At 47.0% G+C, this 13,037-nt stretch overlaps 2 protein-coding genes across 2 annotated transcripts; one reads left to right on the forward strand and one right to left on the reverse strand.

The window, feature by feature from the left end:
* Positions 1 to 366: 366 nt before the first annotated feature.
* Positions 367 to 2,790, reverse strand: LOC128731967 (ero1-like protein). Its single transcript, XM_053825126.1, has 5 exons — positions 2,620 to 2,790; positions 2,260 to 2,511; positions 1,695 to 1,966; positions 903 to 1,628; positions 367 to 831 (listed from the first exon to the last, which is right to left on the reverse strand). Exons 1-5 carry the CDS (start codon positions 2,782 to 2,784, stop codon positions 780 to 782), a joined length of 1,467 nt encoding a protein of 488 aa, XP_053681101.1. The 5' UTR covers positions 2,785 to 2,790; the 3' UTR covers positions 367 to 779.
* A 6,798-nt stretch (positions 2,791 to 9,588) lies between these two features.
* Positions 9,589 to 12,674, forward strand: LOC128730983 (protein masquerade). The gene is made up of 6 exons (XM_053824077.1): positions 9,589 to 9,676; positions 9,749 to 10,021; positions 10,111 to 10,628; positions 10,710 to 11,845; positions 11,935 to 12,133; positions 12,273 to 12,674. The coding sequence occupies exons 1-6, from the start codon at positions 9,589 to 9,591 to the stop codon at positions 12,672 to 12,674; spliced, it is 2,616 nt and encodes an 871-aa protein (XP_053680052.1).
* The last annotated feature ends 363 nt before the right edge of the window (positions 12,675 to 13,037 follow it).

Here is a 13,037-nt window from a genome sequence, read left to right on the forward strand (position 1 = left end):
TTTGGTAACCATAGAAACAAAACAGCTGAATTATGTTCACGGTAACTGTTGCTAGGCAATGGCACCATCTACTTGATCGATGCAATACTTAGGTATGAAGACATTTAAGCCTTTGGACGCTTCTGAAATCTTTGGGTAAAGTAGTGTATACGAATTATAATCCAGATCGTGAAGTGATAAATGAAGTTATGCTCAATTTTTAATCGTGAAAAATCTGGCAATTTTAAAAATTTCTTTCATAAAAATGGTGTAAAGAAACTATAAATTCACTAACCAAATAGTGGTGTCACATTAATTTATTTACAAAACTGATAAATACATTTGTATATTCATAATTACATCCATCCGCTAGAGAAACATCGACTATAAGTGGTATAAATTAGTAGGAAACATACGGATTATCCGTAATGTAGCACCTTCGGATTTTGGTGCATATACACATCTAGAACAACTGTACAATCTCGTTCGATAGTTTTCGGCAGTACACAGCTACTTTGTAAATATCTTTGTGATCTGCAAGATCGGTACACATTTCGTACTCGAGCAACCAGTCGAGAATGAGTTTTACTGCCAAATTAAAACACACATTAAAACAATAAACAATCGATTCATGCTGCCAACAATAACCATTACAGTCCATAAGTCTTATCGTAAACGAACCACCGGAAATCACTGTGTTGGTTTGGATCTAAAAGCCAGATTTATAATCACAAAGTCGTTGCACCAGTACGGCGGATTTAGTCTTTTTCGGGTTTGGTAAACGATGAACAGACTTGTGATCATCGCATCCTTTGTCGAAATTCCTCCAACTCGTGAATACTGGTTGAAAGCCTGCGGAAAATGTAGTATGATTGCGATAAAGTTAATTGCTTTTATTCATCTGTTAATGTTGTGCTACATACCTTCCAAATGCATTCAACAGTGCTACAATTTCACCGCGTTTTAGCCTAAGCAATGGTGATTGTTGCTTCAATTTTGTTCCAAAACCACTGTTGACTTTTTCGTCGAACTTTCCAGAAAACAGTATTTTCAGTGCCGTTCCCATACCTTGGACCTGTAATTTTCCCCATAATCGACATTTATCGCACCCGACACAATCCATGATCTTAGAGATGTTCATAAATTTCTCTCGAAACTCGTGCTTTAGCTTTATTGCCGACGTTCCTCCGCTGAACATTGCCGTTTCGTTGAAATGGGCCGGAAAACCTTCTATTACGGTTAGTAAGTCTTTGACTGCCGTTTTCACCTCTCGATCGTCTTTTTCAAGACCAGTGAAATATTCTTCGTTTCTTAAGTATGGAGCCGCTTTTGCTAAAGCTCGAAGCTCCACCAGATAAGCAAAGTACAAGTTTCTTAGCCAGTGAGACCCCTCGTTGTCGGTCATATGGGGGCTGAAGCGTCGTTCAAATTCTTCCATATTTGGACCCCACACACCAGCCGGAGCCACAAATCCCAAGGAGCTTTTCTCCGATAGTAGATAGTTAGCACAAAGATGAATATTGATACTCGAATGCAACCCCGAGATCATACGATAAAACACCCGGTGCTCCAAGCAAACTTCGTTACGGGCCATGTCCTGGTACGGGATTAGTGCGGAATAAGCATTTTTCTTTTTTATCGAGTGAGCTCTGTAAAATAAATAAAAACCATAATTGCATAATATTTGAAAAATATTTTATCCTTCACAGGCTTACTGGAAGCAATTTTCCAAATAAATGCTACTCCAAATTCGACGCGCAGATTCTCCGCGGTAGCCAGTATATCGTTCTGGGTTCAGCAAGAGATCCACGTATTCAGCACCAGGCTCATGGTCATCCAGAATGCAAAAATTATCTTGCGCTTCGTCATAGTCCGCCCACCTCTGGAATTCTTTGTGTGCTTTATCACTGATACTAGTGTTGAGGTAGCCTAGCTCCACATCTAAGTCCTCGTTACAGTTCGTCAAAGTTTGCACCTCTTTTATGTACTGAAAATAATGATAAAATTAATAATGTTGATATTGATATTGTGATGCCACATGAATGGTTAGAAAAGGAAATACATCATTCTTCAACACCCCGTCATCTTATTGAAACAACAAACCAACGTAGTCATAAAACGGTGACGTATTTAAGAATTATGATAATGGTTGGTGATAAGGTTTAGAACATGTACGCATGTAAAAATAAGCATGTGGCTAACGCAATGTTTGTGTGTTTGTATTTTTTTTTTTTCATTATTGCTACTGCCTTGCCACTATGTTCACCATATCTTACATACCTTGTGATATGACGAAGCGTCGCCCTTAAGTCCAGGTGGGATATCTTTCTCTTCGCAGTGCTCCACATGGCAGAACCTCATTGCACACTTGCTGTCGTCAACCCAGAACGGGCAATCTTTATTCAGGTGCACCTTATAGTAACGGAAAAAATCCTTTACTAGCAGACTTTTTATTCTGGGATAGATTTTTACATTGTTGTAATAATCGACGGTGTCCACGTTGCAGCTACAATCATCGATTGTTCCTTTCAGCTGAAAACAGAATTATTGGTTGCATTAGTACACTTTTACAAACATAACATTACAAGGCAAATTTGTATGAGACATAAGCATCGTTAATCGATTCGACTATTTTCTAACCTGACAAAAACAAAACCGATCATTGCTAGCTTCTTCATCATCACCATTGTAGAAGTATCCGTTAGAACGATTTGCAAAACTGAGTAACACTACAAAACTTATCACAATCCACTGGAATTGCAGCCCAGTAGGCTGGCCTACGGATAGTTTACGCCACGGTGCCATTGACACTGAAAGTGCTGCTACTTGTTACGTTAGGTTTGTTGTTCTTCTAGAATATAACACAAGCGAGGGCCCAGTTTTAGGGTTAAGAAACAGCTGGATGTTTACGATATGAAAGGGCAACGATTTGGTAAGCGGTAGCTGCTTGTTGATTGTTTAGACTTTCAGACGTAGTAAACAAAATCCAAAAGCACACGACCCGAGGAATGCCAGAAACGGTAACAAACGGTTAAAGTTGCACTGTTGTACACCAATATTAAACTTTTGTTAGCTTGTTGAGTTGTTTACGATCACTTGTCGGTGGGATTAAACGAATAAAATATTTTCTCTTCCGTTGGATGCTGCAACTCAGCTAACGATTGCAAAAAGAACTCTTTGCAGTGAAAAATTGTGTACCACCCACCCACAAATCAACACGTCAACACACCGCTTGAGTTGTCAAAGTGCCACCTTCCCTCTTTATGAATTACATTAAAAAAACAGCTGATAAACAAATAGCTGTCATTGCGATCAACGTCATTATGAGAATAGCAACGCAAGAACTCGCGCTTGGGCTATAAACATGCTTCCGGGAAACGGGGCTTAAACTTACCAAGATGTTCCACTCTGCTGATGAATGTAGGGCCATTCTACCGTGTCATATTCTGTTTAAAATATATTAATTTCATCTGATTCAATGATTTATCTGAACAAAACGTCATCAAAGAGTTTTAAAGCGAAAATGACAGCATAAGCTATAGTTTTATATATCAGTAAAACTCATCCTACAGCTATAAATGCTCTCGGCTATGCCTCTAGATTTCAACGTTCTTTTTCGACAAATTTTTTTAATTTTAAAAATGTATCTACTCAAAACTAACAAAATCTTCCGAATCTTATCATCATGAAAAAATTGTTGAAGTGGTCCAGTTCTTGCACCATTCCAATGCTTTATTCTAATGTTCTACATTTTATTACAGTTTGTTTTTCGTCCTTTTTATTTAAAAATTCTATTGAAAACAAATCAATCCTGCCTGATTACATCATCAAAAGAAAACTATTAAAGCTGTCCAGGCCTTTCCCGAAATCCATGGAATGCAGGTCAACGCTGATTCATTCAACCGGATCACCAGATCAAGACGCAACAGTTCCATGAATGAAGAGAAACATGACGAATCTGATCGACAGTATGCACCACTCATGCTCTGGAACGAGGAGAGAGATTTTCACGTTCCCACACAACATGAAGAAATCACTGCTGCGCCTAGTGGACACCCGTCTGCTTTCCGCCTGGCCTTAGCGATCGGACAAAGGAAACGATCAAGCTCAGCTCCTGCGACTGGTCAGTTGGATGGGGCTATTTGAAAAGCGAGGACGTGTACAACGTTGCAGCTCCGGTGGTTAAACTTTCAGTCACTCGAAAAGGTAAACCAACGGCGATACTTTCGCGGCGTACGTTATCGGATTCGCACCTGCATCCGGGGTGGCGATAATGATCTTTCGGTGAAAGTAAGCATGGATTTCAACAATCCACCAAGAAGAGCATGGAAGCAGTGTGCAACCAGTACCACTGATAGAAATGTGCGATGCTGTTGTCTTCGATTTGTGCACGACCGCGTGACGGGTTAACATTGTTGCGATTCTCTTCGATATCTGCGATCGTGAGGTGGTTTGCCTGGAAAGAGAAACCCAAGCCCACCCTATGTAGAACCACTCGACAGGAACGTTCCAATCGTAGGGGAAAAAATCAGGACAGGCAGGCACCGGGAGGTGGTACAACGCGCAACGCTAAGTGAAGTCCCGGGAAACTAGGTTAAATATCGAGTGATAAAAAAAGCACGAAGACTTCCCGATACCGCTATGCCCGTTTCCGCTAGATCGACCTGATAGCCAGGCGCCGGTCTTGGTCTGCGAGGGCTTGTTTGGGTTGTTGCGGCGCTGCTCACGTGTTAGCTGACGTTACGAGGCCGGAGCGCGTTTGGCGCATACCATGTGAAAGTAACCAACCCCATTGATGGCGTTCTTGCAGCGTTTTCCGGCTTTTCTATCGGCCCAACATTTTCTGACTAATCATTCTGCCTCGCAAACGGTAAACGAATGATGATGGATTTGGATACATTCGCCATCCTTCACGATCTTGCCCCGGGTGGCCACAGGTGAAGGAGTTGCGAATAAAGTGCTCACGACTTTAAATCCCGTTCGGTACGATTTGCTGCCAACGGTAGTCCGAGGCGGCCAAATGCAAATTACGTCGATGCGTCGTGCGAGTGGCCACCGAGGGTGAAGTAACTCTAACGGTTCCAAGTGAAATCTGAAGTAGGCGGACTACTTTGCCCTTTAGTAGTCCATCGTGAAGTTCGGTAGTATATTGCGTTTGCATAGCACTCATCGAAAAATCTGCAAATAAGCTACGTGACGATCGTGGCGAGAAAGCTTTGGGAATTGCTAAATTATCGACGAAAGTCGGCTACTGGGCGTGAGGGACCAAATTTGAACGCTTCCAACGGATAAACTTTCCCTCAATTAGAACGGAAAATCCACACGCCGATTCGGTTACCCGACGACGATATGCAACGTGTGCTGCCGCATGGTTCGTTATTTTATGGTATCTCATAAAATGGAAAGTATAGTGTTTGCGGCTCTTAACCAGCTACGATCGCTTTACGGGATTCAAAGTACGATAGAATTTAAAAAAATAAGCTACCATTTACCGTACGGTTTTGTGCTTCTATAAATAAATTCCTCATTCCCCCCATAAAGTCACCAATTCGCGATCGTTTTACCGATCAAGACTTGGGGCACAGCTGTCCATGACGTCGTTCTTCACTGGAAAGCTTCTCGAAAGCTCGCAGTTTTCAAAAGCCGCCTCTCAGCAGCCGTATCCATCACAGAGGTAGCCCAACGAGGGACCAGCCTACAAATGCCACATGCATGGGAGGCTGCTAGCAGAAGAAATTGAGTACAGGTAGAACGGAAAAAATCAGTAACATGAAAAGAGAAGGCACCGCAAGCCCCCATCCGGCCTGAGAAACCGAAAGAAATGGAACGCGATCGCGGTGGTTTTCTTGCGATCGTCCGGTGGCCGGCACGGATCGAGAAAGGAATGCACGTGAACGGGAAAGGTTCCGAAGATCGATGGGAGGCAAATGAAAACGTGCAGAGAGCGATCGTGCAGCAAGGCACTGAGAGATCGGAAAAGAAACCCAAAGTGAAGAACGGAAGATTCAGAGAAAGGTGCGAGAGAGAGAGAGAAAGAGAGAAAGAGAGTGGGAGAGAAAGACAGAGCGCGAAAGTAAAGAGAAACTATGATGGAGCCGCACAAGTCAGCGGCAAGTTGTTGGAGGTACAGTTTTGAGGCGCAATATTAAGTAACCTTACAATCGCTCCGGTTGGCACCGCATACGGATCGCGTTTTCCACGTTCGACGGAAGTGGACAGATCCTTTGGTCCTGGCGAAAAACGATCAAGCGCTGGTACGACAATCCTTCTCACCTGGGGCAAGTACGGTGATACAGATGAAAAGTGATAGTTTGTTGTGATATCGTCCGGAAATAGGTAGAGTAGTGGAGTTGCGAAAGTGAGGTTGATTTGGTGAAATGTGCTCACGATTAGGCGAATTTCCCGACGAGCAGATGACGCAGGTCTCGGTGGTGGTTTGGTCTGTGTCGAAATAAAGGTTATTATAGCGAGAGTAACAGTCACAGAGTGACAGGCTTCAGGAGCAAAACTACGATCCTATAGCATCAACTTACCTTCTACATTAATTGATTGCATTAAAGTTAATTATACAATTAACTCTCGAGTACATTAACAAGGCTACTTGTCAAAATGCAGCTGTATTCCGAGACTTGATCGCTATAATAGCTTTGCTCGATATCAGCGGGAAGTCAAACCCATCCGCTTTTCCACTGGAATGCTCACGTCATCACTTGTACGCCGGCACGGCGAGATTTGTCTAGGCGGTGTTCGTTGGTTAGATTGTTGCATGTCCTGCCGTACGCTGGCCAAGAACCAGTTTGTGGATGCGTCTGCGAGCGATAACTGTGAAGACGCTCGGGATGAAGTGTGTTAAGTTACAGTTAGATTGTTAGTTAGCGTGCTCAATTTTCCCAACAGCGGTGCATGGCCGGGATGGCCTAAAGATAGTGCCGGAGCTTGTTAATTATTTAATTCATGCTGCTCAAGTGGCCGTCAGTAGGCGAACGAACCTGTTTGTAAAGCGCACGCGTCTGTGGAACATATTCTTCTACAATTGTGAGAGATGGTGGTGATGCTATTTCTTGAGAGCAATGTTGGACCTCGGAAAAGCTGGTCGAGTGCTCGAACTTCCAGAGATATTGGCAAAAACGATGACACACTCGATACTGCTTTGTTTGCATTTTTTAAACCCACCCCCGGTTGTAACGGCTTCTCCTTCGTCCATATTTACGGAGGAGTTTCGAAGACACGCAGTCGCATCGCAGCACACACACACACACACGCTGGGCGGAATTTTCACCAAAACCGCCAACTTTGTCGACGCGGTTGGTTCGTTTGGTTGGGTGAACGCTTGATTTCTCCTCGACCCCGATGGTGCCGTTCGGCTCACGTACGCACTACCGTTGGCCAACGCGATCGATGGTACCGTACCGCATTTTTCATTATCCCAGCAAGCGGCGAAAAGCTCGCATTTCGAACCGGCACCACTGACGCTCTCATTTTCACCGACGCTCCCGAACATGGCGCCGCAGGCCGGATGCTTTCACCGGCTGGTTGGCAAGCGGCCGGTCAGCACTTTTGCGACCGATCGACCGATCGACCGAGCTACCCCGTGGTGCAGGCGACAGGAAGTGCATTACCGATTGAAAGAGAAATGAAACACCCCTGCGACGTGCGGGTGCGTTTTGGAGTGAGAGAAATTTTTGTAAGAAACCGTCAGAAACGAAACGGCCAGCCAACGAAAGTCAGCCGTACGGTTGCATTAGACGGAAAAGGGCTCACATGGCGGCTAGCGCGTGTCGATGCAAAATAGAGCCGAGGTTGAAAACACTGCCTTGTTGCGGCTGTTGGTAACTCGCAAAAGCCCAAGTGACATATTTTCTCTTTTCTTCCATCGAACTCGACACACCGTCGAGCCGGACGACCGCAATTCGGTGGCGTGGGCCCGCTTTACTCGGGAATGCGCCCGGAAATGGGTCAGCCGTATTGTATCACTGCGCAGACAAGCAACGGCGACGGATTCGTTGCCACCACCACTAACCGCATTAACCTTCGCTCCCACAGCCACACCGAACTACGGGTCTCGACCGTGACCATGGTCTGTGACTCTGGGCTACCAGGCGAAGGCACCGATACACCTGCAAACGGTTCGATACACGATCACCGCTGTATGGTATGATCTCGCGTGATCGAACGCCTGGTACGGGAGCAGAATGATTGAAGCTCCACGCGATCTCTTCTCGTTCGCGCCACCAAACCAAAAACCTGTCCTGGGAAGCCCAAGGCCGCGGCTGGAGTCCGGGAGAGCCGGGAAGCAAGAATCGTTTCTTAAATCTGTGTCAGAGAAAAGAAAACAGTTCCCACTCCCCCTTTAACTTCCCGATACGGGTTTGGGCTGAACGTCGGTGGAACGTCGCGGAGCTAGAATCGCGGCTCGATCGCGTCCAAGCGCTCCGGCAGCTTTCACCAGTGGGCATTCTTTCGCCGATGGTGAAATTATTCGTCTGATCCTCACCTTTGATGGCATAATGGCCGGGGTGGCCTTCAAAATCGAAACCAATGCGTAAAGATTTTTGCATTTTAAACCGATTGAAGCTTTTGGTTTCGGTAGCAGAAATGGAAGAGATTTGTTTTCTTTTTTTTTGGCTAGTTTTTGTGTGTTTAAACAGCACCCAGTAGAGCCCACCATATTTCCTTGACGTGGAAAGTGATGGTTTACATCGAAACTGTCCGATTGATTGATATTCATTTGTCTAGAAAGCGTGGCAAAGTGCTAATGCTTCTACAAAATAACTTTCTTGTGTGTCACGAGTTGTGCTAATATTCGCAGTCCAAAGCTTTGACAGACCCTTAGCCTAAAGCTGCCGTATTCATCAGTACAGATTATAAAGCTCCATTTGTCCTTATCAACGACGGTGTCGCACAGGTGTTGGTTTCTCTGTGCGAAGTAGTTAGTTTGGTAAGAAATTATAGAATAGAAGCAGATCCACCCATGAGATTCGTACCAGCTCGATCGATCGTTACATTCCGCAGCCCGATGGGTGGTTTCGGAATTCACAGTTAGTTTCGCTCCTTTTGCGAGGCGGTGTAAATTGGAACACATTTTCACTCGACCTAAACCGATTTTGTGTATGCACGGGTATGCTTATTAAATGCTCGCTTCCATTCGCCGACCGATCGTGTGCGATCCCGTTCAATAATCAGACGAGAAATACTTTCTGTGATAGCTCGCTTCCGGCGGTTTTGAGGCCAGCCAGTTACCCGGCAGCACTTTTCTTTTCCGTAAGATGGGTTGCAAATGCAAACGCACCGTTTGAATGGGGGGATTTATTTGTCTGAAATGCAATAGGTGCGCCCCAATGATATGCAGGGTGAATTGTATGTTTTTTTAACCAACCAAATATGGGCTCTCTAATATTCCCGTTGCATATGAGATAAAGCAAACTTTCGGTATCATTTTTAAGTATCTAAATAAATTGCTTACTTGTGTGTCTTTGCAGGGAAATTTGTGATCCGTTGTCAAAGGTAACCCAATAGGTGGGTGCTTTAGCTTCCCAGGACGACAAAAGCTCGCGACACATTTATGTGTCAGCGCACAGACCGAACAAGCGATTGTGTGTGAGTTTCAAAATGAACCTCAAAGCTGCAGCTGTATTGCTGCTCCTGATAAGCGGAGCAAACTGTCAGGACGATTCATTGGCTGGGAGCTTTCTGTCAGGTAAAAACAAGCTTTCTTGTAAATGAAGTACATCAGTATTCCAGCGCTAAACTCTCGGCTACCTTTTTCCAGGACTGCTAGATTCGATTACAAGCACAGAGGATGCGAAAGGATGTCCGGGAGTGTGTGTCCACACCCTGGCCACACTGATATGTTTCGAGGTGCTGGACGACATTCCTTGTCCGTCTCCAAGCATGAAGTGTTGTGTGGAAAGCAGTGCGGCCGCTGCCAACATCACGACGACCCCACGGCCACGTACTACAACCACGACGATGCGTCCGACCACTACGACGCCAAAACCGACGACAGAGGCTAAAATAAAGGAAAAGGACAACAAGAACAATTGTAAGTAACGCTGGAAGGGTGATGCGAAACTAACTGTAGGAAAAGATGGACTAACCTGTCTTTTTTCTTGTCCCATTTCTAAAACACAGCATCGTGTCCGGGCGTTTGTGTAGCGGACCGAATCGCAGAATACTGCGAGGCGTACTTGACGACGGCCGGTTTGTGTAAAAGCGGCTCGAAATGTTGCGTTTCACGTGACATCTACCCTGACAATCCGCCCGACGAGCTGTACATCCCGACGGCGCACTTCGATTCGAAGACGAACAAAACCACCACCCCAAAACCATACGCGAAAACGTCAGAGCGGCCACATACCACCGAGGAACCGATCAAATCGAAAACTAATCCAACACCGAAGCCAACGCTCAAGCCCACTAAACCGGCTCCGTCGAAACTGAAAACCCCACTAACGCAGCTGGCCAACGGTGGTCAGGGTCCGGTTCTGAAGGAATGCGAAGGCGAGTGTGTAAACGGATTGCTGGCGCTGTTCTGCGATGATGTCGACAGTGAAGCCTTCTGTCCCCACGATGAGTCCTGCTGCATCACTGGCGTGGCCGAGGACAACAAGCAGCAGCTCGTGACTACCACGAGGAGGCCAGCGACTCCGGTAAGATGTCTTCTGGCGGGGATTACCCGTCAGTCTAAGTTCGACTTCGCTAATCAACACCTTCTAACTTTTGTCTTCTAGCCTCCATTGCCACGGTGTCCCGGTTTCTGTCTGCTAAACATCATGGCGGCGTTCTGTGAACGTCCCTCGGTGCTAATCCCAAACACAGCCAACTGCAAACGTGGTTCAGTCTGCTGTGATAACACGCGTGCACCACCACCACGTCCTCCACAGCAGAAACGACCACCACCGACTACAACCACGACGACACCTGTCCCGACGACCACGGCGGCACCAGATCCTCGTGAGGAATGCCCCGGTTCGTGCATCGTCAGTCTGCTCAGCTTCACCTGCTTCCGTAACGCCGAGATGACGGATCTTTTCAAGTGCAAGAAGTCCGGAACGCAGTGTTGCGCACCAAAGTCAAAGATCCAGGAACTTCAGCAGGCTGCCGCCAGCAAGACAAAGTACAACGACACCAACCCTGGGGTCTACCCAGGACAACAGGGTCTACTTCCGGCGCCACCTTCGCAACAGCAACAACCCTATCCGATGCCACCAGCGGCCATGCCGGCATTGCCACCTCCACCAGCACCTCAACAGGTGCAGGCACCACTTGCACCTCACCAGCCAGGAGCTGGTTATGGTCCGCCGGCACCAAATCCCTATCCCGGTCCGATCAGCAACAACCTGTACGAGGTCCCACCAACACCTGTAGCACCATACGCGCAGTCTCCGGTGTATGAGCCACCGACGACAACTCCGCGACCACAGGTCTACTCGAAGTACGTGTGTGGTGTAAAGGGTACCAGCCGTGCGTCCAAGTCCTTGCTGGGTCGTGAGGTACTGCGTCAGGAACTGACTCGTACTTCACCTCGCCAAGCTCGCCACATCGATGCGGATGGGTCGTACAAGTCGAAGAGTTCCGAGCGGCTTGTATTGGGCAGCAGTATTGTGCCAATACCGATCATCTACCATGACCACAACGACACAGTGCCCGAGGACTTGCTGCACCATCCGAGCCTCAAGGAGAATGCAACGATGGCGAAATACTGGGGTCACCAGCATCGGAAGGGGCGCGTCGTGGGTGGAGAAGATGGCGAAAATGGCGAATGGTGTTGGCAGGTGGCGTTGATCAACTCCCTTAACCAGTATCTCTGTGGAGCGGCCCTCATCGGCACACAGTGGGTGTTGACGGCGGCGCATTGTGTAACGAAGTAAGTACATCCAGGACACTAGATCCTGTGCACAAGAGTTGTTGTTAATGGTTTCTCATTGTTTTTTTTTGCCCCGTGTTGCGTTGCAGTATCGTGCGGTCAGGTGACGCAATCTACGTACGCGTTGGTGACTATGATCTGACGCGCAAGTACGGTAGTCCCGGTGCTCAGACGTTGCGTGTGGCCACTACGTACATCCATCATAACCATAACAGCCAGACGCTCGATAACGACATTGCATTGCTGAAATTGCACGGTCAAGCCGAACTGCGTGATGGAGTTTGCTTGGTAAGAGCTAGCATAGAGTGGATCTCTTGCTGGGACGTCTGCTATGTTTCGTTGGGATTTTCTTACCAAGAGGATATGTATGCAGAATTGATAACACTTGTTCTTATCTTCTCACCCCCCCCCCCCCCCCCCCTCCTAGGTATGTCTACCGGCACGTGGTGTTAGCCATGCCGCTGGAAAACGCTGCACAGTGACGGGCTACGGTTACATGGGCGAAGCAGGTCCAATCCCGCTGAGGGTGCGCGAGGCCGAGATCCCAATCGTCAGTGACACCGAGTGCATTCGCAAGGTGAACGCGGTCACGGAGAAGATCTTCATCCTGCCAGCGTCCAGCTTTTGTGCCGGTGGTGAGGAGGGTAACGACGCCTGCCAGGGAGACGGTGGAGGTCCACTTGTCTGCCAGGACGATGGGTTCTTCGAGCTGGCGGGACTGGTGTCGTGGGGCTTTGGATGCGGGCGCGTGGACGTGCCGGGTGTCTACGTGAAGGTGTCATCGTTCATCGGATGGATCAACCAGATCATTAGCGTTAACAATCAGTAGCAGATAGAGTAGCATACCAAACCCGTCGCGATCGTGTCACGTTCGCTGGAGTAGCTCTTAGGTAGGTTCGGTTTTTTTTTAAGGAGGACACCGTGCTAGCAGGGAAAGAAAGCAGGACAATCGTGACAATCGATGCTAGTTGATAACACGTTAGATGTAATAGCCAACCGCTGCACCGTCGTGTGAGGATGGTTCGCTAGCCGAGCTGGTGTGAGATGGTTTTTCGCCAGCTCGATATTTATTGTAAAAAAGTAACAACTTCTGTGGTAAGTGTTTAAGCGATAGCGATACCCGGGATCGGCACCGGTGATGGCATGTTAACACAGCAGGTTATGCCGAACGCTAACTGACAACGAGAGATAT

This window comes from Anopheles nili, chromosome 2 (genome assembly GCF_943737925.1).
Source record: "Anopheles nili chromosome 2, idAnoNiliSN_F5_01, whole genome shotgun sequence".
In the NCBI taxonomy this organism is placed as follows: Eukaryota; Metazoa; Arthropoda; class Insecta; order Diptera; family Culicidae; genus Anopheles; species Anopheles nili.